This window comes from Lithobates pipiens, unplaced genomic scaffold, assembly GCF_037356315.1.
Source record: "Lithobates pipiens isolate NorthernLeopardFrog02 unplaced genomic scaffold, aLitPip1_a1.2 Scaffold_27, whole genome shotgun sequence".
Classification (NCBI taxonomy): domain Eukaryota; kingdom Metazoa; phylum Chordata; class Amphibia; order Anura; family Ranidae; genus Lithobates; species Lithobates pipiens.
In genome coordinates, this window is record NW_027507788.1 from 12184463 (window position 1) to 12211529 (window position 27067).

At 47.9% G+C, this 27067-nt stretch overlaps 1 protein-coding gene across 1 annotated transcript in view; it reads right to left on the reverse strand.

Annotated features, from left to right (window-relative positions):
• Nucleotides 1-25026, reverse strand: part of LOC143933529 (uncharacterized) — a 42878-nt gene extending 17852 nt beyond the window's left edge. The window contains exons 1-6 of the mRNA XM_077456441.1: nt 24981-25026; nt 10284-10325; nt 8180-8221; nt 7944-7985; nt 3756-3970; nt 565-594 (exon numbers count right to left, since the gene is read on the reverse strand). Of these exons, the coding sequence (XP_077312567.1) occupies nt 565-594; nt 3756-3970; nt 7944-7985; nt 8180-8221; nt 10284-10324 (370 nt within the window). The 5' untranslated portion in view covers nt 10325; nt 24981-25026. The remainder of the gene's footprint in view (nt 1-564; nt 595-3755; nt 3971-7943; nt 7986-8179; nt 8222-10283; nt 10326-24980) is intronic.
• Nucleotides 25027-27067: the final 2041 nt, after the last annotated feature.

Here is a 27067-nt window from a genome sequence, read left to right on the forward strand (position 1 = left end):
CACCAGTCTATAGATTGCATTCATATTTTTGCCACCCAAATGCATTATTTAAAATTTTTCTACATTGAACCTCATTTGTCATGTAGTTGCCCACCCCATTCATTTGTTCAGATCTTGCAAGGTTTCCATATCCTGCGGAGAAGTAATTTCCCTGCTTAGCTTAGTATCGTCCGCAAATACAGAGATTGAACTGTTGTTATTGTGTTACATTGTTATATTGTTATATTGCATTTGTTTGTTATCACAATAAACATGATTTGTCCCAATATATTCAGTAGGTCCTTTTCACAGGGAGTGAAACACTCCCTGTGAAAAGGACCTACTGAATATATTGGGACAAATCATGTTTATTATTATTTTATATCGTATTTGTTTCTTATCACTACACTTTAAAACATGTACTTTTAAAACATTTTTAAAATTCCTTCTTTTAAAACCAAATGTACGCTTAACAAGCTTTTGGATGATGGGAACCTTATGGAGTCCAATCACAAATAAAGAATTCATTAGAAGCAGTCATTTATATATTTTTTTTAATGTGAAGATGGCTTTTGCAGTACTTACAGACAATAATCAGTGATGTCCAAAAAAAATCTGAAAACAGAGCAGAGAAGAGTTGTTGGAAAATTAAATAACTTTTTTCATTTAGTCGACCAGTAATAAGTGAAAGTCTCAGGGACAACAGTGGAATGATAATTAATTTATCATTTATTCATAATTATTATTAATTTATTAAGGGTGCTGGGTGTAATCCTTGACTCTGACCTCTCCTTCAACCCTCACATCCAATCACTGGCTAAATCCTGCCGCCTTAACCTCGGCAATATCTCCAGAATTCGACCCTTCCTGACTAACCACACCACACCACAAAGCAATTTATTCACTCCTTGATTATTTCCCGCCTTGACTACTGCAACTGTCTCCTTATTGGCCTACCCTTACGCAGGCTATCCCCCCTTCAGTCTATTATGAATGCTGCTGCTAGACTAATACACCTCACTAGCTGATCCGTGACTGCTGCCCCTCTCTGCCAATCCCTTCACTGGCTTCCCCTCCCCCACCGTATAAAATTCAAAATGCTAACCACAACATACAAGGCCATCCACAACATCACCCCCATCTACATCACCAACCTCATCTGCAGATATCGCATCCTCTCTGCTCCTCCCAGGACCTCCTGCTCTTTAGCTCCCTTGTTACCTCCTCTCACCTACAGGACTTCTCCAGAGCCTCTCCCATCCTCTGGAACTCCCTGCCCCGGTATATCCGATCAGCCCCTAACCTGTCCACCTTTTAGGAGATCCCTGAAAACTCACTTATTCAGGGAAGCCTATCCCACACCCACCCTCCTGTCCCTTCTGCATTGAACTGTACTGTAATTGTGCTGTCCCCCCTCTACAGCGTAAAGCGATGCATAAACTGTTGGCGCTATATAAATCGTGTATAATAATAATAATAATAATAATTTACAGCATAAGATCACCACCACCAAAATGACCAACGTCATCGATATACCCATCACCACAGAGGCTCCTATGACAACTAAGGATAAGACAGAGTTTTAGTAAAATCCCAGACTTGTCCTGTCACCTTAATTCTGAAAGCAACTGTGTAATGATATGAATTAAATGCTAGTAACATTAAAGAGAACCTGTTGGCAACATTGTTAGGCATTACGGTTGAGGCTTCTGTCTGGTCCCATAGGTTGCCATTGTGTGACGCTGTTCAAAAGGCAGGAATATCACTGTCCATGATGGGCATAAAATCACCAACACCAAAATGACCAATGTCATAGATGTCCCTATTGCTGTAGAATCTATTATCATAACTAAGGACTAGCCAGGGTCTTGGTTAAATCTAAGACTCCTTCTATTTTCTTTATTTTTAAGAGCATTTGTGTAATAAACTAGGCAGGGATATCACTGTCCATGATGGGCATAGAATCGCCAACACCAAAATTACCAACATCATCAACGTACTGTACCTATTGTTATAGAGTCTCTATTCATAACTAAGGACTGGCTAATAATAATAATTGAAAATCACCACCGCAAAAAAAAGTCCAATGTCATCGATGTACCTATCGCCATAGAGGCTCCCATGACAACTAAAGACTGGGCAGGGTTTTGGTTAAATCTCAGACTCTTTCTGTCCCCTTAATTCTAAGAGCACTTGTGTAATGATATGAATAAAATGCTAATAACATTAAAGGGAACCTGTTGGCAACATTGTTCAGCATTAAGGTTGAGGTTCCTGTCTAGTCCCATAGGTTGCCATTGTGTGACACCTAAAAGTGACGTTGTTCAAAGGCAGGAATATCACTATCCATGATGGGCATAGAATCACCAACACCCAAAATTACCAACGTCATAGATGTACCTATAGCTTTAGAAGCTCTTATCATAACTAAGAACTGGCCAGGGTCATGGTTAAATCTCAGACTCTTTCTGCCCCCTTAATTTAATGAGCAACCATGTAAAAATCTAGACAGGAACATTACTGTCAATGATGGGCATAAAATCACCACCACCAAAATTACCAACATCATCAACGTACTGTACCTATAGTTATGGAGGCTCTATTCATAACTAAGGACTGGCTAACAATAATAATTGAAAATCACCACCACAAAAAAAGTCCAATGTCATCGATGTACCTATCGCCATAGAGGCTCCCATGACAACTAAAGACCGGCCAGGGTTTTGGTTAAATCTCAGACTCTTTCTGTCCCCTTAATTCCAAGAGCAATTGTGTAATAATCTGGATAAAATGCTGTTGAGAACCCCGTCAGCAACATTGTTAGGCATTAAGGGTGAGGCTCCTATCTGGTCCCAGAGGTTGCCAGTGTGTGATGCCTGAAAATGGCGCAGTTTAAGGGCAGGAACATCACTGTCCATAATGAGCATAAGATCACCACTACCAAAATTACCAACGTCACAGACATACCTATAGTTGTAGAGGCTCCTGTCATAACTAAGGACTGACAAGGGTCTTGGACTCCTGGATAAATCTCAGACTCTTTCTGTCCCCTTAATTTTAAGAGAGATTGTGTAACTATCTGTAAAAAAATATCGTTTTGATTAGGAGAACCTGTCAGTAATATTGTTAGGCATTATGGCTGAGGCTCACATCTGGTTGCAGAGGTTGGCCACTGTGTTACCCCTAAAAATTGCATTGTCCATGATACTACAGAGATAGGTGGGAGCCTTGGCAGGGAGTCAAGGAACAGCCACTGTGATAGGTCTACTCTGTAGGGAAATAGAGGAGGTTACAATGTGTCTATATGACTGCAGCACACTAAGGACAAAAAATGCCTCCTCTTCACCACTCAGCTTAATAATTTGAAAACCAAGATGTGTCTATTAGACCTGCCCATGAGTTTCAACAGACAGCAACAGCCAGTCAAAGACCAATGCCCACGCCTCAGTATGCAAATTTTAACTTCAGCTTCAAGTAGAACTTCTGACCCATCCAACCCACTCCATAATTTGATCCATGGGCCCTGCTGACCTATAGAGAGTGAAGCATGCAATAACTGTGGTATGGGGGTACAGTGATGAGGGGGAGGGGTTGAGATCTCCAAACTTGTGTAGAAATTTGCCCAGTGCACACTCACAGAGCATTCATCCAGAGTTGCTCCTTTACTACTTGGCTGTAATGATAGTTTTGCTTTTAAAGAGAACCCGTGTTTTGTCCATTCAGGGCAAAGTAACAGTTCCATTGGAAATCCCACCCTCTTTGCTGCTGAAACTTGCCTTTCCATTCACATTCCCTCTTGGTGAAAGTGGACGGTGTTTGGTGAGCTTTTTTCTGTTTCCTTTTCCTCCGCTTCTTTCTCTTCCATCTTTTACCGCTTTCTAAGTCAACCTGCAATGCTGTTTTATTTCCAGCGGGTGGACATGGCGGCTCAGCATCTTCTTGTTCCTGGTCTAGTTTTTGGTTAACTTGCTTATTTATGTCTATAAAATGCCTGAAAATAACCATAAACACTAGCATCATATACATAACATAGGAACCTACAAAGCCTGACAACCTACTGTAGAAGGAAAGTGATGAAAGGGAGACATGGAGGTGACTGCCGGGGCATTACAACAATGCACAGGGTGCAGGGATAAAGGAGATGACCGCCAAGAGATGGGATTAGGAAGTTAAATATTAAAGGAGCAGGTGCAGTCATAGCACCTGTGGATCACAAGAGTGCATTCCTTTCTGCACTCCTGTGACCCGTTTTCAGCAGAAAGCTGAATCCGCCGGCGGCTGACATCAGAGAGCCGGTCTAGGCTGGAGAAAGATTGCGACAATGTGGTCAGGATCCACCCACAACCCTGGACCGGCATCCGACTCAGCCCCTCAGCGAGCCACTAAGAGCCTGAGCTAGCAGCTCCCACCCCCTCCACAGCCCAGCACTCCAGTGAGCACCGAGGGGGGGCAGAGCAGACAGCGGTGACTTACAGTCACCAGCTCTCTACTCACGGTGCACAGAGAACCAAGCGTTCAGCGGTGTTTGATCGCTCGGTCATCAGTCTTATCGAACAGATACAGCATTGAATCGATGCTGTATCCACCTAGGTAAGTATAATTAAAAAAAAAAATACCATACTTCTCTTTTAAAAAACAGCTTTACCCGAAGAATGGATATAGCTCTATTCACTTAATCTTTGCTGCTGTCCTAAAGCTCAGCATAAAGATGGCACTGATGGGCACTGGTGGGTACTGATCAGGAGGCACTGATGGGGCTGCACTGATGGGTGGCACTGATAGGCAGCATGGAGAAATGGCACTGATAGGCAGCACTGATGGGCATTGATAGGTGGCAATGATGGGCAGTATTAGGTGGCACTGATGGGCACAGATAGGCAGCAATGATTGGCAGCACTGATGGGCACTGATAGGTGGCACTGATGGGCACTGATAGGTGGCACTGGTGGACACTGATATGTGGCACTGGTGGGCACTGATATGTGGCACTGGTGGGTGCTGATGGCCCTGATTTGCAGCACATTCGGGCACTAAGGGGAACAATGTCCCTCTAATCGAAGCCGCAATTTTTTTTTTCCAGCACGCTGACAGCATGAGGAAAAAAAAAAAGCCATAACCGGCATCTGTTTATTTCCATGATCAACTGTCATTGTCTGACAGCTGATCACGTGGTAAAGGGACTGCTGTGATTGGCCCTTTAACCGATCTATGATCATCTGTGTCTCACAGACTCAGTGATTATAGAGGGCACTGCCCGCATGCCCCAGGGGGTGCGTGGGAAGCGCGAGAATGGGAGGACATCTATGGACACCCTCCCGGTAATTTAAGCCTGTGCTGTAATCGTCTTTTGGCTATAGCGTGGGCAGCAAGTAGTTAATTTATTTTCATGAATTGAGACAAGGGGGGGGGGGCTGTATAGTAAATGTAAATGTTATTTTTTATCTGACCCTCGTGGAACCACTGATCTCAGGTTAGGAACCCATGCACTAGAGGTTGCAGCGCCATACAAGTGATATGGGACAAAACCCAATCACTAAAACCTCATACAAGATCTAACATGGCAAATTTCAATCTTTTTACATTTGTATCTTTCATAAATACTGTATTACCTAGTGATTTTGCCATAAAAGGCACCTCCTGTCAGGGCTGGTGCAAGGATTTTTGACACCCTAGGCCAGTGATGGTGAACCTTGGCACCCCAGATGTTTTGGAACTACATTTCCCATGATGCTCCACTACACTGCAGAGTGCCAGAGCATCATGGGAAATGTAGTTCCAAAACATCTGGGGTGCCAAGGTTCGCCATCACTGCCCTAGGCGAAACCTCATTTTGCCGCCCCCTTGGCTCCACCCCAGACCCCACACCCCCTTTGCCCTGCCCATTTATACCCCACCTTTTTAATGAAGCGCCCATCAATGCAGCCTACCAATGAATGTTTGCTTGCATTCATTCAGGAGTTGGGACACAGACACAGTCCTCTGCCAATGCTGCGCCTCTGACACTTTGTGCAAAGTGATGCTGAGGCTAAGTTGCTTGCTGCAGAGAGAAAAGAGTAGAACACCAGTGGCCAGGTGCCCCTAGGCAACAGTGCGCCCTAGGGGGCTGTTTAGTTTGCCTAGTGGTAGCACCGGCCCTGTTTCCGCTACATAACTATAAATCTCCATGGTTGAGCACTCAACTGCTACCCTCTTCAGCTGCAGAGGCAGCAGCAGGTAGTCAATATTTTTGTTTATTTAAGCCCCCATACACATGATCAGAGCAAAAAATATTGCTTTTGAATCGATCGTACGATAATCTGATTGTACACAGCGTTCCAGAGCCAATCATGACAGTTCATCTGATATATACGATCAGACATGCTTGAAAAATTTCTTCATACGATACCAGATTGTATGATTTCTGCACTTTTCCCACACCACATGAAAATACAGAAATTTATGGGATCCATTGATTTTTTATTTTTTTTTAATGGCATCCCCACACATGCAGCAAACACACCCACCAAAACAGACCGCACTGCAATATAATGCAGATTGGTGTGAAGCGATTTCAAAAATCACATTTGCACCTTTATTGCACGTTTCACGCAAACACGGCTGCCCATTGATATTAATAGGCTTCCTTAAGTGCCGGTTCACACTAGTGCGATGCGAGAACCCTGCGAATCAACTGCGGGTTCCCGCATCGCACTCGACACGCACAGCAGTTCACACTGCCATATGCGAACTGCTGGGGAGTGTCATTATATGTTAACGACACCCCCATTTTAGCTCGTGTATCGCACTGCGAACTGACAGTTCGGACATGAATCGGATCGCATAGGTGTGAACACACATGCGATCCGATTCTGGTCCGAACAGAAAAAAGGGTCCTGTGCGTGTTTGGACCGAATGTGGTGCGATATCAGCCATACTATCTGTATGGCTGATATCAAACCGCACAGACATCGCATGTAATATGAACAGCAGTGCGCTGCAAATTACATGTGATGTCTGGCATCGCACAAGTGTGAACCGGCACTAAAACACGATACGTGTGAACACACACACTCTAAAACACCTCGGGGGGAGCAAGTCCTCAATAAAGTGAAAAGGGAATGTGACCCCCCCATCACTACACATGGGGTGACCCCATTATTACATATCAGTAGACATGGAGTGACCCTACATTTATACATAGCGGTGACCCCACATTAATATACAGGGGTAACCCTCATCACTACACAATTAAACTACACCACACTTACCCCATGGTGATGGGTAGTCAGTCAGCTGCGGATGACAACCAGCGAGAGGACTCTGTGTCTCTCTGGCTCTCAGGAGATCACACATGCGGCTCTCACTCCTGTTATGGGGTGACACTGCTCTTTCTTTTTTTCCCAATTGTCCCCCTGCGTTGTCACACACTCTCCCAGCGGAGACTACAGTAAGTCATGATGGTGTACACTGCATGGTCATGGTCCACAGATTTCAGCACTGGAAAACCTACCCTGAGAAATACCATGCAACCATCCTTGGAGTGCATATAAGACAGCAAATGGTTGCATAGAGGACATGGGAGGTCAACAGCACTGAGATCCGACTAAGGAAACCATTTATGTTCCACAGTGCTGTATTACATTATATATCATTCATGAAGGGGTTACGTCGACTTTGGTATTTGCAAAGTGCCCCATGCACTTCTTCAATGGTTGAGGTGACGCTTGAACTAGTCATCAGGCATGGAAATCTCCTTAACAATAGAGGATCCAAGAGGGCATTCAGAAAAACAAAAATGCTCTAGTAGTTTAAACTATCCATATTTTAGTTTGGAGATTTGAATTACATGAGTAGAGGTTCTTCTTAAACGTAATGTGGGTTGGGGGCTGGGGCAAGTCAAGGCAACGTCTCAAATATCCAAATTTTACTTTTCCAGGTCTTGTCTCTCTTTGGCAGTAAATCGTTCTTTTCAGTTTTTTTCTTACCATTGTTCCTGAATAGACAAAGATAGTTCCATGTCCTTCATTCTGCCGAGAGAAAGTACACAAAATTAGATGCTTAATCTTACAATATATGGTGAAAAGTTTGTGGACAAATGGCCATTGGCCATCACACTAATGAGAAACCATGGATTGAGAAAAGGGGGAGTTGTGTGAAAGCTTTGGCACAGGTTTTGCCTCTATTTGACAGTAAGCCTTCATCCTATTCAGTTTTTTCTTACCCTTGTTCCTGAATAGGGGACGATGGTTCCATGTCCTTTATTCTGCTGAGAGAAAGTACACAAAATTAGATGCTTAATCTTACAATATATGGTGAAAGGTTTGTGGACACATGGCCAGCAAACTAATGAGAAACCATGGATTGAGACAAGGGGGAGGGCTGTGGACACATGGCCATTGCACTAACGTCCCGGAGCCGGCCAGCACACTAATGAGAAACCATGGATTGAGACAAGGGGGAGGGCTGTGGACACATGGCCATTGCACTAACGTCCCGGAGCCGGCCAGCACACTAATGAGAAACCATGGATTGAGACAAGGGGGAGGGCTGTGGACACATGGCCATTGCACTAATGTCCTGGAGCCGGTGTTCTGCCTAATAGTGTCCGCCTATGAAATGCTGTCCGCTCCGTACTGCGCCGTGAGTGGAGGAGGTAGCCCCACTATCCAAGTGGACATAGGGTTAAGAATTTTAGAGGGCCCCTCGCGGGCGAGCTTCGCTCGCCACGCTTCGGGCTTGGCCTCGCTCCGCTCGGCTCTTTTTTATTCTAACTCTATGTCCACTTGGATAGTGGGGATAGAACCTGGACTCACGGCGCAGGCGCCGTTCATCCTCGGCAATTTTCGGAATCTGTGTTCCTGTGTACTGCGCATGCGCAGTACGCAGGGGACACCATCTGATGGAGGACACTATTTTACAAGACACCGGCCAGCACACTAATGAGAAACCATGGATTGAGACAAGGGGGAGGGTTGTGGACACATGGCCATTGCACTAATGCCCCGGAGCCGGCCAGCACACTAATGAGAAACCATGGATTGAGACCAGGGGGAGGGCTGTGGACACATGGCCATTGCACTAACATCACGGAGCCGGAAATCACACTAACGAGAAACCATGGATTGAGACAAGGGGGAGGGCTGTGTACACATGGCCATTGCACTAACGTCCCGGAGCCGGCCAGCACACTAATGAGAAACCATGGATTGAGACAAGGGGGAGGGCTGTGGACACATGGCCATTGCACTAACGTCCCAGAGCCGGCCAGCACACTAATGAGAAACCATGGATTGAGACAAGGGGGAGGGCTGTGGACACATGGCCATTGCACTAACGTCCCGGAGCCGGCCAGCACACTAATGAGAAACCATGGATTGAGACAACGGGGAGGGCTGTGGACACATGGCCATTGCACTAACGTCCCGGAGCCGGCCAGCACACTAATGAGAAACCATGGATTGAGACAACGGGGAGGGCTGTGGACACATGGCCATTGCACTAACGTCCCGGAGCGGGCAATCACACTAATGAGAAACCATGGATTGAGACAAGGGGGAGGGTTGTGGACACATGGCCATTGCACTAACGTCCCGGAGCCGGCCAGCACACTAATGAGAAACCATGGATTGAGACAAGGGGGAGGGCTGTGGACACATGGCCATTGCACTAACGTCCCGGAGCCGGCCAGCACACTAATGAGAAATCATGGATTGAGACAAGGGGGAGGGCTGTGGACACATGGCCATTGCACTAATGCCCCGGAGCCGGCCAGCACACTAATGAGAAACCATGGATTGAGTCCAGGGGGAGGGCTGTGGACACATGGCCATTGCACTAATGTCCCGGAGTCGGCCAGCACACTAATGAGAAACCATGGATTGAGACAAGGGGGAGGGCTATGGACACATGGCCATTGCACTAACGTCCCGGAGCTGGCCAGCACACTAATGAGAAACCATAGATTGAGACAAGGGGGGGGCTGTGGACACATGGCCATTGCACTAATGTCCCGGAGCCGACCAGCACACTAATGAGAAACCATGGAGTGAGACAAGGGGGGGGGGGGGCTGTGGACACATGGCCATTGCACTAACGTCCCGGAGCCGGCCAGCACACTAATGAGAAATCATGGATTGAGACAAGGGGGGTTGTGTGAAAGCTTTGCTTTGGAGATTGGAATTTAATGAGTAGAGGTTCTTCTTAAACTTAATTTGGTTTGGGGGCTGGGGCAAGTCAAGGCAAAGTCTCAAATATCCAAATTTTACTTTTCCAGGTTTTGCCTCTATTTGGCAGTAAGCCTTCATCCTTTTAAGTTTTTTTCTTACCCTTCTTCCTGAATAGGGGATGATGGTTCTATGTCCTTCATTCTGCTGAGAGAAAGTACTCAAAATTAGATGCTTAGTCTTACAGTAAATGGTGAAATGTTTGCAGGCACATGGGCATCACACTAATATAAGCTTGGTGGATATCACACTCAACACTATGGCAATTTTAATTTATATGGAGTTCCCTTGCCCTTCTCCTTACCCCCTTGGAGCTATAACAGATTCTAGTCTTCTGGAAGCGCTTTCCATAAGATTTTGGAGTGTGTCTGTGGAAATCTGGGCCCATTCTGACAAAAGGGCATTTGCAAGGTCAGATACTGATGTTGGAAAATAATCTGTGTTCCAATTCACCCCAAAGGTATCTAGTGGAGTTGAGGTTGGGGCTCTGTGTAGGACTTTCCATCAAACTGGTCAAACCACATGTTTATGGAGCTAGCTCACAATCAATGTTCCACTTCACCCCTAAGGTGTTCGGTAGGCTAAGGTCAGGGCTCTGTGCAGGATATTCCAGTTCCTCCACACCAAATTGGTCAAACCATGTCTTTATGGAGCTGTCTTACAATCAGTGTTCCAATTCACGCCGAAGGTGTTCAGTGGGGTTGAGGTCAGGGCTCTGTGCAGGATATTCCAGTTCCTCCACACCAAATTGGTCAAACCATGTCTTTATGGAGCTGTCTTACAATCAGTGTTCCAATTCACGCCGAAGGTGTTCAGTGGGGTTGAGGTCAGGGCTCTGTGCAGGATATTCCAGTTCCTCCACACCAAATTGGTCAAACCATGTCTTTATGGAGCTGTCTTACAATCAGTGTTCCAATTCACGCCGAAGGTGTTCAGTGGGGTTGAGGTCAGGGCTCTGTGCAGAACACTTCAGTTCCTTCACACCAAAATGGTCAAACCACGTCTTTTTAGAACTGGCTTTGTACACAGGGGCAGGAAAAAGGGAAACATCTGCATAGAAACCAATGAGCTTCCAGGTTTTATAACCAAAGCTTAATTGAACAAGCTGAGTTTAGAAGCTCTTTGGTTTTTATGCAGAAGTGATCCTGATTTTGAACTTTCCAGCTTTATTAAATAAACCCCATTGTGTACTTAAAAGTGGGGTATGAATGTAATACTTTATTTCTCATTCCAATAAAGTGGACCTGCCAAAAAAAGCTTATTTGAGCAAGAAGAAAGAAAAAGGAAGGAGAGAGGCAAGTGGGTAGCAAGGGGGGGGGGGGGGGGGAGTAGAGAGCTGGAAGCTAGAGAGAAATAGAGAGAAAAGTGGGTAGGGACCAGGAAAGAGAGAGAAGAGTAGATAGGCAACAGAGAAGAAAGAGTCCTTATGTATTTGTTTTTTGCTGCTTAGTATACAATATACATTTATTATGTAACAAGGGCTGGACCAAGACATTGTGCTGCCCGGGGTCCGAGAGTGATATACTGCCCTCCCAAAAAGAAAAATCACACCCACCAAAAAGGCCCCCCACATCCATTATTTTATACCATGATAATCAAAATGAAAAATTAAATGTATCAGGAAATCAGATTTACATGCAACAGCACCTTGTCTATATGCAAAATTACACGAATACCATTATGTTCAATTCCAAGGGGCGGGCTAGGGCAGTATAGGGGCAGGCTAGAGCAGTATATAGACAGGCTAGGGCAGTATAGGGGCAGGCTAGAGCAGTATATAGACAGGCTAGGGCAGTATAGGGGCAGGCTAGAGCAGTATATAGACAGGCTAGGGTCATATAGGGACAGGCTAGAGCAGTATATAGACAGGCTAGGGCAGTATAGGGGCAGGCTAGAGCAGTATATAGACAGGCTAGGGTCATATAGGGACAGGCTAGAGTAGTAAATGGGCATGCTAGGGTAGTATATGGACAGGCTAGAGTAGTAAATGGGCAAGCTAGGGTACATAGTTACATAGTTACATAGTTAGTAAGGTTGAATAAAGACACCAGTCCATCCAGTTCAACCTGAGTGAGTGTCTACAATTGTCCCAATCCATGGACATTGCACACTCACATTGGTCCCTGCCCTCAAGGAGCCCACAATCCAAGGTCCCCATTCATATACTAGGGCCAATTTGGGACAGAAGCCAATTAACCTACCTGCATGTCTTTGGAGTGTGGGAGGAAACCAGAGCACCCGGAGGAAACCTACGCAGGCACAGGGAGAACATGCAAACTCCAGGCAGGTAGTGTCGTGGTTGGGATTCAAACCAGTGACCCTTTTTACTGCTAGGTGAGAGTGCTAACCACTACACCGCTGTGCCACCCTAGTAAATGGGTAGTAAATGGGCATGCTAGGGTAGTAAATGGACAGGCTAGAGTAGTAAATGGGCATGCTAGGGTAGTAAATGGGCATGCTAGGGTAGTAAATGGACAGGCTAGAGTAGTAAATGGACAGGCTAGAGTAGTAAATGGGCATGCTAGGGTAGTAAATGGGCACGCTAGGGTAGTAAATGAGCATAGTTACATAGTAGGTGAGGTTGAAAAAAGACACAAGTCCATCAAGTCCAACCTATGGGTCGTATATGGCATGCTAGGGTAGTATATGGACAGGCTAGGGTAGTATATAGACAGGCTAGAGCAGTAAGGGGTGGGGTAGGGTAGTATAGGGGCAGGTGTGGAGCAGCCGGGGGGGGGGGGGGGATGTTGTCATCATGACACACAAAACTACTGTTAATTTTTAATTTGCTGGGTAAACAGAAGAGAAGGAGAGGCGGCCGTGGTTCAGTTTGCTGCCTCTCTCAAAGTGCTGCTGGGTCCAATGGACCCACTGGGGCCCATGGTAGGGCTGGCCCTGTACATAACACTCTTCCCAGGATTTTACGGAAAAACTTCCTCTTAACGTCTGATTCAGCTTTTCGATTGCCCACCCCCATCCATCCACCCCCATCCATTGTGTTTAAAATGTTCCTCAATGCTGAATGAGGAACTTGTCATTTCAGGTTTGCTCAGGTTAAGAACACCTCACCTGGATAGAGAAAAGAAACTGAGTGAGTTTTTTTTATAAACTTTCTTCAATCAACCCAGGAAAACAAAAGGCGCAACTAGAAAGGGAGAGAGACGGGTGAGTGTGAAGACTGATAAAGACCTATGGGTGTGTGGCATCTAATAGGAAAGCCTCATAGGGCAAGGTAAGTCATTTCCTGCACTGCACTGTGTGCTATGGTGTTTTACTGTGGGGTAAAAAATGTAAAAAAGTCCTATCTGGATACATAGAGGATCAGTGAGTTTTTCCATAAACTTTTGTCCACTGACATAAAACTAGAGATGGAGACAAAAAAGACAGAGGGGGAGAGAGAGGAGGGAGAAACAGAGGGAGAGAGAGAAGGAGGGAGAGGGGGGAGAAAAGGGGGGGGAGAAGGAGAGAGAGGGGGGAGGAGAGAGAAGGAGGAAGAGGGGGGAAAAAGGGGGGAGAGAGAAGGAGGGAGAGGGGGGAGAAAAGGTGGAGAGAGAAGGAGGGAGAGGGGGATTTAGGGGAGAGAGAGAGAAGGAGGGAGAGGGGGGGGGGTTGAGGGGAGAGAGAGAAGGAGGGAGAGGGGGGGATTGAGGGGAGAGAGAGAAGGAGGGAGAGGGGGGATTGAGGGGAGAGAGAGAAGGAGACAGAGGGGGGGAAAAGGTGGAGAGAGAAGGAGGGAGGGGGGGGGGTGAGGGGAGAGAGAGAAGGAGGGAGAGGGGGGTTGAGGGGAGAGAGAGAAGGAGTGAGAGGGGGGATTGAGGGGAGAGAGAGAAAGGGGGATTGAGGGGAGAGAGAGAAGGAGGGAGAGGGGGGATTGAGGGGAGAGACAAGGAGGGAGTGGGGGAATTGAGGGAGAGAGAGGAGGGAGAGGGGGGATTGAGGGGAGAGAGAGGGGGTGAGAGGGGGGAGAGAGGGGCAGAGGGAGGAGAGAGGGGTGTGAGAGAGAGAGAGAGAGGGTGAGAGAGAGGGAGATGGGGTGAGAGAGAGAGAGAGGGGGTGAGGGTGAGAGAGAGAGGGGCAGAGGGGGAGAGAGGGGTGAGATAGAGAGAAGGGGTGGGGAGAGAGAGAGGGGGAGAGGGGGAAAGAGAGAGAGAGAGAGAGAGAGAGAGAGAGAGAGAGAAAGGGGGTGAGGGGGAGAGAAAGGGGTGAGAGGGGGCATAGAGAGTTAGAGGGGAGAGGGGGAGAGAGGGGGTAAGAGAGAGAGGAAGAGAGATGGGGAGAGAGGGGGAGAGGGGGAGGGTGAGGAGGGAGAGAGAGATGGGGAGAAAGTGGGGGAAAGAAAGAGGGAGGGGGAGAAAGAGCAGGGGGTGAAGAGAGCGGGACTAGAGATGGAGAGAAAAAGACAGAGGGGGAGAGAGAGGAGGGAGAAACGGAGGGAGAGAGAGAAGGAGAGAGAGAGGGAGATGGGGTGAGAGAGAGAGAGAGGGGGTGAGGGTGAGAGAGAGAGAGGGGCAGAGGGGGAGAGAGGGGTGAGATAGAGAGAAGGGGTGGGGGGGAGAGAGGGGGGAGAGGGGGAAAGAGAGAGAGAGAGAGAGAGAAAGGGGTGAGAGGGGCATAGAGAGTTAGAGGGGAGAGGGGGAGAGAGGGAGTAAGAGAGAGAGGAAGAGAGATGGGGAGAGAGGGGGGGGAGAGAGAGAGAGGAAGGGGGAGAAAGTGGGGGAAAGAAAGAGGGAGGGGGAGAAAGAGCAGGGGGTGAAGAGAGCGGGAGACAAAGAGGGTGAGAGAGAGAGTGGGAGACAGAGAGCGAGAGAAGGAAATAGAGAGAAAAAAAGAGGGGGAGAGAGAGCGAGGAAGTAGAGGGAGGGTGAGAGAGAGAGTGTGAGGAAGAGGAAGGAGAGGGAAACCCGGCACGCATCACGAGAGTTGGGAAATAACCCAGCTGGAAAATAGCAGCAATTCATCTTATGGACATGCTGATTATTGGAGGAAGGTTGCCCTCTACCCTCTGTGGCTCGGACTTAGCCCTAAGATGGCTGTAATATCTGTCCTATGTTGAGGACCAGGACGAGGTGGACTTTGGACGATGGGTGAAGCGGTGAGATGGACTCGATCCATTGAAAGTTATATATATCTATACTCACCTACACCGGATAGAATCCATTAGCCCGTCCTCAGCTGATACTATTAAGTAGGCTGCATATATATTTTCCTATTCTAGAGGGGATCATTTTGCTTCCATTTAATGTCCAATCCACATGGACTCAATCTTGGGAAAAATCGATATATTTTTCATGCAAAGCGGCACTATTAATCTATCAAGCCTTTTGATTGGAGTCCGTATGTATGGACTTTGTGTACCCAACCATATTCAACTTGCATTATTCAGTGAAACTGCCGTGCTGATATTATTACCTTGCTTTTTATCGATATGATTGAACTTGGGCCCAATATAGAGAATTAGCCGTGTTTGGTGTCTGCGAGGCCGGTATGTCTGATTGCAGTGGCCGCCGGTGTGTCCTTATAAGACAATTGTCTAATTTTTAGATGTACGCGGTGGAGGTTTAGTATTACTATATATTTATTAATTGCTAGTATTATGTGGAGTTTTCAAATAAAGATAATGTTTTACCTATAATACCGGTCATTTCCTCTTTGAAGAATTATTTGGGAATTCCTTCCCTTCCCATTGCTCTGCGTATGCTTAACGAATCCAGAGGAACACACCCCTATAAGTGATAACCTCGGTATCCCTGGGGTGACGGTATGCCTGGCTACAGTGGAGATATACTCATTTGTTAAATCCCCCTCCAGTTTGGTCTATGTGGATGCAGGAGGAGTGTCATTTTTATATATTTGTTTTGTAGGGGAGAGAGAGAGAAGAAAGAGCAGAGAAGGGAAGAGAGAGCAGAGAAGAGGACAGAAAGAAAGAGAGAAGAGAGAGCAGAGAAGGGAAGAGAGAGCAGAGAAGAGGACAGAAAGAAAGAGAGAGAAGAGAGAGCAGAGAAGAGAGAGGGAGAGAGAGAAGAGAGAGGGAGAGAGAGAGAAGAGAGAGGGAGAGAGAGAGAAGAGAGAGGGAGAGAGAGAAAGAGATAGAGAGAAAGAGAGAGAGAGAAGAGAGATCAGAGAAGAGAGAGAGAGGGAAAGAGAAGAGAGGGGGAGGGGGAGAGAGAGAGAGGGGGGGAGAGAGAGAGACAGGGGGAGAGAGAGGGGGAGAGAAAGAGCGAGAGAGAGAGAGAGAAGAGAGAAAGAGAGAAAGAAAAAGAGAGAGAGAGAGAGAGAGAGAGAGAGAGAGAGAGAGAGAGAGAGAGAAGAGAAAAGAGATAGAGGAGAGAAAAGAGATAGAGGAGAGAAAGAGAGAGAGAGGGAGGAAGAGAGAGAGAAGAGAGAGAAAGAGTGAGAGAGAGTGAGAGAGAGAGAAAAGAGAGAGAGAAGAGAGAAAGAGAGAGAGAGAGAGAGAGAGAGAGGAGAGAGAAAGAGTGAGAGAGAGAGAGAGAGAGAAAGAGTGAGAGAGAGAGAAAAGAGAGAGAGAAGAGAGAAAGAGAGAAAGAAAGAGAGAGAGAGAAGAGAGAAAGAGAGAAAGAGAGAGAGAGAGAGAGAGAGAGAGAAGAGAGAGAAAGAGTGAGAGAGAAAAGAGAGAGAGAAGAGAGAAAGAGAGAAAGAAAGAAAGAGAGATTGAGAGAGAGAGAGGGAGAGAGAGAGAGAGAGAGAAGAGAGAGAGAGAACGAGAGAGAGAGAAAGAGAGAGAACGAGTGAGAGAGAGAGAAAAGAGAGAGAGAAGAGAGAAAGAGAGAGAGAGAGAGGGAAAGAGAGAGAAAAAAAGAAAGGAAAGGAAAAGAAATAAAGAGCAGGAAAGAGAAGAGAGAGAAGCAAAGGGCGAGATAAAAAAGAGGGAGAGAGAGGGATATCAAAAGGATGAAAAAAAAGGGGGATGGGGAGAGAAAGAGAGAGGGAAAGAGAGGAAAAGAGATGGAGAGTGGGAGTGAGAGAGAGGAATAGAGCCAGTTATGGGAAGAGGGAGAGAGAGGGGGAAGGAAAGGGAGAAGGAAAGGGAGAGATGGGGGAAGGAAAGGGAGAGAGAGAGGGGAAGGGAAGGGAGAAGGAAATGGAGAGAGGGGGGAAGAAAAGGGAGAGAGGGGGGAAGGAAAGGGAGAGAGGGGGGAAGGAAAGGGAGAGAGGGATAGGGAGTGATAAAGACGAAGAGAAAGAGAGAGGGGGAGAGAGACAGATGGAGAAAGAGTGATAAAGGGAGAGAGGAAGAAAGAAAGGGAGAGGAAGAGAGAGATAGGCGAGAGTGAAGACTGAGAACATCTACAAGGAAAGTCTGGTAGGCCAAGGTAGGGGTAGACCACTCTCCTGCACTCTCCTGCACTCTCCTGCACTCTCCTGCACTCTCCTATGCTCCATGGTGTTGCACCATAGCGGGAATTATTTGACAATGCAAATTAATCTATACTGTAAATATATCAGTTCCGGTTAAGTGAACTGGATCAAAAAAGTCAACAAATCAATCACGGCAGAGTATGATTTACCTTTCTAGAGGCAGCGGAGAGAATAGGACACTTCCTCTCCCATATGGGTGTTCCCCACTGATAAGCAAGTCAGCTAGACCAGGGGTCATCAACCCCCGGTCCGCGGCCCACTACCGGGCCGTAGTGTCTTTGCAGCTGGGCCGCGGCAGACTCTAAGACACCAGTGGATTAAGAGGAAAGCGGGCGGGTGAATAAGAGCAGCGGGCTGGCGAGCAGAGATGACATCTCTCTCCGCCTGCCTAGCATCCCCGCTCTCCGCTCTTCCGCCCTCACAACGTGCGGAATGACGGCGGTGCGGCGGGGAGCAGATAGATGACATCATCTCTCCCTGCGCGCCTAGCATCACCGGTCTTCCGCCCTCACAACATACAGAATGTCGGAGGTGCGGCGGGGAGCAGAGAGATGACATCATCTCTCACTGCTCGCCCCGCATCTCTGCTCTCCTGCCCTCATATAACAAAGACCACTGAACCAGTGTCACCAATGCAGTGACAATCCTCATCTGGTGGCACTGGCGGGTGATGTGGCAAGTGGCATTCCTCAACTGGTGACAGGCAGGTGATGTGGCAAGTGGCATTCCTCATCTGGTGGCAGGCAAGCGTGGCAAGTGGCATTCCTCATCTGATGGCACAGGCAAGTGACGTGGCAAGTGGCATTCCTCATCTGGTCGCACAGGCAGGTGATGTGGCAAATAGCATTCCTCAACTGGTGGCAGGCAGCGTGGCAAGTGGCATTCCTCAACTTGTGGCAGGCAGCATGGCAAGTGGCATTCCTCAACTGGTGACAGGCAGGTGATGTGGCAAGTGGCATTCCTCATCTGGTGGCAGGCAAGCGTGGCAAGTTGCATTCCTCATCTGATGGCACAGGCAAGTGACGTGGCAAGTGGCATTCCTCATCTGGTCGCACAGGCAGGTGATGTGGCAAATGGCATTCCTCAACTGGTGGCAGGCAGCGTGGCAAGTGGCATTCCTCAACTGGTGGCAGGCAGCATGGCAAGTGGCATTCCTCAACTGGTGGCAGGCAGCGTGACAAGTGGCATTTCTCATCTGGTGGCAGGCGACTTGGAAAGTGACACACTCAGGGCTCCCACTGATTCTGCATTATGGTGAATTGAACTATTTCATTTATATTACAATGTAATATAAGAAATAATGCGCTTCAATCATTCTGACACCATACCAACCATGACTGAAGTACCAACAGCCGAACACCAGCTATTGCCCGATAAATTGCCGGCAAAATTCGCTTATCCCCCCCCCCCCCCCCCTACGTGTGTGCGTACATCATCCCCAGTCCCTCGCCGGGCCTTGGCACAATTTTCTTCCACGCAGCCGGTCCCCGGGCCAAAAAGGTTGGGGACCACTGAGCTAGACTGTTACTCTCCCCCACCCCTTCTCTCTCTCTCACCTCTGGCGTTATTATTGCATTGTTCATTTTATACAAGGGAGAAGCTGCTCTAAAATAATGAAACCTATGTGCATGAAACCAGAAGAGTGATCGTATAAATCTAGGTAAAAAAATCGAAAAAAATTATTTAAAAAAACCTTAATAAATAAATACAGGTGTTATTTAGATTGAAAATATAAAACAAAAAAATACGTTGTGCCAAATAAAGTCCACAGTAGTAATTTTTTTTAAAACTTCCAAAACGAGAAAAACACGGGTGAATTTCACAAGGAAGTGCACCGCCACCTTGAGGAATTCATGCTCACCAGAATGTAAGCCAAGCAAGCAGATGGCTTTAACCCAGCCTGGGCCTTGAAATGCAAAAGGATGTAGCAACAATGAAGTCCTTGCAGGCTTAAAGTCCCGGATAAGCTTTGGCTCCACAAACGTATCAACCCCGAATTTTTTTTTTGTATACCATAGCGTAATATTGTCAAATTTATAAACAAATGTAGCGGCAGCTCCTGAATGCGTTTTTTCAAAGTTAAAGTTATGCCTGAACTGCAGTTTGGTTTGGGTACAATTGTCTAAATTAGACTTCAGCATCAGTCTGACTGGACTGTGAGATGTTCAGCCTGGCCACAGGGGGCACTGTTTCTTCTGCCAGGCATGGAACTATGGTCTGGTTGGGTGCTTAAAGCGGGATTCCACCCTAAAGTGGAACCTCCGCTGATCGGAACCCCCCCCCCCCCCTCCGGTGTCACAATTGACACCTTTCAGGGGGGAGGGGGGTGGAGATACCTGTCAAAGACAGGTATTTTCACCCACTTCCGGGCATAGACTCCCACGGGAGTCTACGCCATTTCCTGCCCTGCCGCGCTGTCTGCTGGGACACACACGGGTCCCAGTGACAGCGCGGAGATTTCCTATTGTGCGGCGCAGCTCGCGCATGCGCAGTAGGGAACCGGGAAGTGAAGCCGATTCGCTTCACTTCCTGATTCCCTCACCTAGAATGGTGGCGGCAGCAGCCGAGGGCCGAGCGATCGATCGGCCTTGGCTGCCGGCATCGCTGGAACCCGGGACAGGTGAGTGTCCATTTATTAAAAGTCAGCAGCCAGCGCCTAGAGGCGATTCAGTTCGCATTGTGCGCTATACAAGTATTTCATTCGTTCATTCATTCAGCTGTAGTATTTATAGCTGCTGGCTTTTAATATTTTTTTTTTGGGCGGAATCCCTCTTTTTTTTTTTTATATAAATTATTTTTATTGATTTGCACATAAAACATAAAACAACTTACAGCCTATTGGGCATACCCAGGCTGATTACTACTACACGCCCTGAGTCAACAGTCAGGGAACAAACAAACCCCCCCCCCCAACATAAACAACCAAGAATCCACCGTATACTCTAGCACCACTGCTCGTTTCTCAGGACAATTTGCAAGCTCACTCATGATCTACTGCAGGCTACAGACAACCCCAGGATGAACTATGCAATGACCCAGGGCTACATGAATGTCAGTACCTTAGACACCTCCACTTACTCCCAATGGAACACTGTCAGTCAGCATTTGAGTCAGCGTTGGTGTCGCGCGACTCCGTCCATATGTCCCATATTTTATGGAACTTGGCTCCGCAGCCGCGCGAAAGATAGGTGGCCTTGTATAGTGGAAGAGCCGTGTTCACTAAACTCTTCCAGAAATTAACAGAGGGAGCTATCGGAGCCTTCCATTTAAGAACAATAGATTTACGGGCATAATATAAGCCCAGGAGCGTGCGGAGCGCTCGGCGTGGAGCCAGCGATCCGGCCAAACCCAATAGGCATATCTCTACAGACAGCGGTATATTTACGGTGGTCACAGTCAGAATGAAATTAGTCACCTCCACCCAAAAAGTAGCTATCTGAGGACAGCTCCAGAACATGTGGATAAAATCCGCTGAGAGTGAGTTGCATCTCCAACAGGAGGCAGAGACAGAAGGGTAAATTCTGTGAAGACGTTGTGGAGTGTAATATACCCTATGCACTATTTTAAGGAATCCCTCTTTAAAGAGGGATTCCACCTAAAAAAAAAATATTAAAAGCCAGCAGCTATAAATACTACAGCTGAATGAATGAATGAATGAAATACTTGTATAGCGCACAATGCGAACTGAATCGCCTCTAGGCGCTGGCTGCTGACTTTTAATAAATGGACACTCACCTGTCCCGGGTTCCAGCGATGCCGGCAGCCAAGGCCGATCGATCGCTCGTCCCTCGGCTGCTGCCGCCACCATTCTAGGTGAGGGAATCAGGAAGTGAAGCGAATCGGCTTCACTTCCCGGTTCCCTACTGCGCATGCGCGACTTGCGCAGCGCAATAGGAAATCTCCGCGCTGTCACTGGGACCCGTGTGTGTCCCCCAGCAGACAGCGCGGCAGGACAGGAAATGGCGTAGACTCCCACGGGAGTCTATGCCCGGAAGTGGGTGAAAATACCTGTCTTTGACAGGTATCTCCACCCCCCTCCCCCCTGAAAGGTGTCAATTGTGACACCGGAGGGGGGAGGGATCCGATCAGCGGAGGTTCCACTTTAGGGTGGAATCCCGCTTTAAGTTAACCTCTTTCGGAGCCCGCCCAGTGGGAGTGGCGCTCTCGCTGTGCTTTCTGGGAGAGGTTATTTAAGATGCGGACGTCACGTGGTTCGGGGTTCCGGTCCAGAATGATGTACTGACTTCAGGGTCCTGGTCCTCCTGACCAGCCCCCAGGAAGGCTATGGCCTGGGGTGCGGATCCACCCGATTTTGATGTCTCGGGCTGGCTAGCCCAAGGCAAGGAAACTAAAGGAGGATTCTGAGGTGGTTGGGTGCCGTCTCCGGTTTGGGAGAGACCCAGTGACCTCAAGCATTCCAGGGGAGGACTCTTCAGAAGAAGACCATGTACGGGTTGGTTTTCTTAACAAGAGCCTGGAAGGGCTGAAGTACCCAAGAGAATCCAGTCTTGTGGATGCCGTCAAGCTGGCTGAAAGATCCAGGTATCCTACGAGTGTTCTTCAAGATTAGTTTCCCTACATGTTCTACAACAACGTCTGTAGCAGAGACTTGTTCCTGAGTAAGCACCTTGTTGGCTGCTAGGCCTTGTGAGAGAAGGACTGTCCAACTTGAGTGAACATCCAGTTGCGAATGGCTATTCTCTGGATGCAAAGTAAACAAGTTCTTCAACATTTTGACTTTGACACTTAGCCCTTGTACACACGGTCAGAGATTCCGACGGAATGTGTCCTATCGGACCGTTTTGTCGGATATTCCGATTGTGTGTGGTCTCCATCGGACTGTTTCCATTGGAATATCCGACGGACCAACTTTTCCAACTTGCCAGTAAAATTTTCCGACAAAATGCTCTGATTGGACATACTCCGATCATGTGCAGCCTACTCCGACGGACAAAGTGCCACGCATGCTCAGATCAAATTCCTAGACCAAAGCTATTGGCTACTAGCCTGAACGTAATCCCGTCGTAACGAAATAACGTCATCACGTTATGTACAATCGGATTTTCCGACAACTGAGTCCGACCGTGTGTATGCAACATCACTTCCGGACCTCTTCCGGAATTAATCCGACGGATTTGGTTGCCGGAATCTCCGACCGTGTGTACGGGGGCTAAGAGTACCTGAACTTCCTTTCCAACCCTCTGACCCCAATTTAAGAGACAGTTCATTGTCTACATTTTGCAAATAAAATCCATTCAAGTGGATCTGCTGTCAGTCTCTCGAGTTACTGGGCCATCTACCACCACGGGACATCCCCTAGACGTGAAACGAGGAGAGCAGAAGGTAACGGTAAGCCCAAATCTAACCAGCAGCTCCTTTGGGGTAGTGCTACACAAATAAAACACCATATAGTTGCACTTACAATATTAATTAAATTTAAACGCAAAAGATAAAAACACCCAGTGATATATGGAATATAACAGATCCAAGTGCACCAACACCACATAGAGGGCCTCCTTACCAGATGATTGACAAGCCCACAATTCCAGATATTCCCACAGTTGGATAAATCCTCAACCGGATATAAAGGTAAACTAAATGATGATTGGTCCAAATTCCCAGCAGTAACAATCTCTGTATCTCCTATACGTTTGGTAAGTATCAACCCAGAAGAGAGGTATAACAGACCATAGCGTAATATCATCAAAACCAATTTATTATAAAAGAAAGGAATGCACTTACAAAACACACGATATTCTTAGCATAAAAATGAAGCCGGCTGACAACAAACTCCCATCCTCGACGGCTTGGTGACGTCAGCACGTACCTCCCAGACGTGTTTCGTCATCAACTGACGTTTTCAATGGCTTCACCACAGATGGTGGTGGTGGTGGGGGGGGGGGGGTTCACAGGTAAGGAGGAGGATGCAAAAGGAGGGGAAAAATGTAACACTTACTAATAGTGCCGAAAGGTCATCTAGAGCCCAGGGCAAACATATCAAACTGGCCCCCCCCCCCCCAAGATTTATGGGCATTCTGTGTCAGAAAAAATTCCCCCCCAAAAAAAACCCCATAGCATAAATACCTCCTCCTCCCAATACAAATCTGCCCCCCTGCCAGCACACATTTTTGCCCCCCAAGCTCAAATCCTCTCTCTCTCTCCAAATCCCCCCCACTAAAACAGATTCCCCCCTCCCAGCACAAATCTTCCCCCACAAAATTTCCCTTCCTACCATAAATACCCCCTACTAGCATCCCTATTAGCACAACCCCCCCCCCCCCCCCCATTCTCTCCTCCCTCTACCATATCACCTCTTTTAGTACAAACCCCCCAAATCCCCAGTCCTAACACAAATCCTCTTCCTCCATCCCCCCTCCCAACACAGTACAAATCTGCCCCCATGCCAGCACAAATTTTTGCCCCCCCAAGCTTAAATCCTCTCTCTCTCCAAAGCCCCCCCCCACTAAAAGTGACAAATCTTACCCCCACAAAATTTCCCTTCCTAGCATAAATAACCCCTACTAGCATCCCTATTAGCACAACCCCCCCCCCCCCATTCTCTCCTCCCTCTACCATATCATCTCTTTTAGTACAAACCCCCCAAATCCCCAGTCCTAACACAAATCCTCTTCCTCCATCCCCCCTCCCAACACAGTACAAATCTGCCCCCATGCCAGCACAAATTTTTGCCCCCCCAAGCTTAAATCCTCTCTCTCTCCAAAGCCCCCCCCCCCACTAAAAGTGACAAATCTTACCCCCACAAAATTTCCCTTCCTAGCATAAATAACCCTTACTAGCATCCCTATTAGCACGAATCCCCCCCAAAATTCTCTCCCCTCCCTCCACCATATCACCTCTTCTAGTACAAACCCCCAGTCCTAGCACATATTGTTTTCCCCCATCCCCCCTCCCAACACAAAAACACAAATCTCCCTAAATCACCATTCCTAAGTGCACCCCCCCCCCCCCACAATTTCCCCTCCTAGAACAATTCTTATCCCCTTGCCACCCTCCAATCCCCTCAAGATGCCCCCCTCCCCCACACACATGATACCACAGTGCCCTGGGCAGCCGTCCCTCCTGTCCACCCCTTATCCTGGGCACTGCTTCCAAACGAGTAGCAGAGACAAAAAAAATATGGCGGCTGGAAGTCCCCTTTTAACATTCTGATGGATTCATCTTCAACAAACACAGATCACTTTCCCACGCCAAGTTCTAAACACAGCTAATAATAAACTCGGGAAGGAAATTGGGCAACATAGACCGGTCAGAGCATTCTTGATGTAACTAGTTCAGAGGCCGGTGGGCCGGTATGAGCAGAATGCAAACTTTGTTGATTGTGTAACAAGATTGCACAAACAAGACAGAGAAAAAACACTATCAGGGCTCTGTTAGACGGGACAAAATATTAAAAAACCTCACCTTTTCTTCAACTCAATCACAGTTCGGTGATTGCTTTCATTCTTACGGAAACGCCCACAGGGACTACTTCCGTGCCTTTGACCCGGAATTGTTAACATCTATTGCTAAGCAACCTTAAAAGGGGACTGTCTTTTTTTTTTTTTACATCTAAATACACAATGATTACCTGCCACATGATCTGTAATTCTGTCCACTCAGTTCTGAGAATTACACAGCTCTGCCACATGGAATAGATTGCCTGGAGACACAAGTCTTCTCTGCTGCAGTTAATTAATACAGCCTGGTCACCTCTCGGGCCCCTAGCCTGTGATTGTACATTGGAAGAAGCAGAGGCAGGCTGATGAGATCAGGGCTACCAACGGGGGAGCACCAGTCCTCCTGTAGGGGGCCCAGGCACATGGGGGGGGCGAAAACAGCAGGAGGAATTGGTGCGGAGGGGCAATTATAGAAGGGTGCCCTATGTGGCTCTCTACAGCAGCTGAAAGCCAGTTTCTCTCCCTCCCGCCGGCTTTCAGCTGCTGCAGGGAGAGACACAGACACAGGGCATTGTTCCTGTAATTGCTTCCCCTCCGCACCGAACCCCCTTCTTATTCTGCCTTCTTCTAATCCCCCCCAACGTGCAACCCTGTCACTGTGCTGCTCCCTCCTGTGGTGCTGCCTGCTTCCCTATCCTGTAAAAAAAAAAAAAAATTCAAACATTGCAATCAATAATTTTTTAGAAATCGTAAAATAAAATGCCCCGGGACTGCGCCATCATAAGGGGCGGGGTCACCGGGTGACATCAGAGACACCGGGTGACATCACCCGGTGACCCCGCCCCATGCCTATATAAATCGTTACGCACCGTGCACAGAGCATTACAGCGGGAGAGAGCGCCCTGTCAACATCGGAAGAAGAGAACAGGGAAGAAGACGATGGAAAAGAATGGGACACCGCTAGCAAAAGAGTGGCAAAAGAGCAGAAGATAGCGGAGGAGCCCGGGAGAAAAATCGGAGAGCGGGAGCAGAACCAGAGACCAGGAGAGAAGGCCGGAGAGCCGGAGAAGAGGCCGGAGAGAGAGCGGAGGAGTCGGAAGAGACCCCCAAAGACGGAAGAGCCCCTGGAACTGCCTAATAAATTACTTTAAAAACCTGTGTTTTTTTATTGACCCCCAGGTGAATGGGTAGGGGTATGATGTACCCCATACTTATTCACATAATGTGGGGGGCCGGGATCTGGGGGGCTCCCTTATTAAAGGGGGCTCCCAGATTCCGATAAGCCCCCGCCCGCAGACCCCGACAGCCAACGGCCAGGGTTATCGAGAAGAGGCCCTTGTCCTCATCAACATGGGGACAAGGTGCTTTGGGGTGGGGGGGCAGCAGGGCACCCTCTTCCCCAAAGCACCACCCCATGTTGAGGGAATGCACCCTGGAATGGTTCAGGATGGAGGGGGCGCTCGCTCGTCCCCACCCACTTTCCTGACTGGCCGGGCTGCGTGCTCGGATAAGGGTCTGGTATGGATTTAGGGGGGACCCCCACGCAGTTTTTTTTGCGTAGGGGGTTCCCCTTAAAATCCATACCAGACCTAAAGGACATTGTAGCCTCTATTCCTATTGCAGCCAGCGCGAGATGTACAGTACCCGGTAGCTGAGAACCAGCGTGGTAGGATCGCGCTGGAAACATTCTTGCGGGCAGGTGCTGTAGCTGCCCTTGCGTCGTATTTAGTCCCTCGGACCAGCATACAGACGAACGGGTTTCCCGATAGGAACTGGGAACGGCGAAGATTTAAAACATGTTCTATTTCTAGGTCCGTCTGATTTTTTTAAAAAGAAAAGTCAGATGAAGCCCACACAGGATCGGAATGTCCGACGGGATCGTTCCGTCGGACCTATTCCGCCAGAAAGTCCGGTCGTGTGTACGCGGCATAACACTTACTTTCTGGTTTGATGGATTGGCCTGGCCCCATATCACCTAAGCCTCGCTACAGTCCAACGCAGTAATGTACAATTTGCTTGTACTTATTACCATGCTGTGAAAATCTTGGCTGTAATAGTCAAACATGCATCAGCTTTGTGGTTAGCACTTATACCTTGCAGGCACTGGGGTTT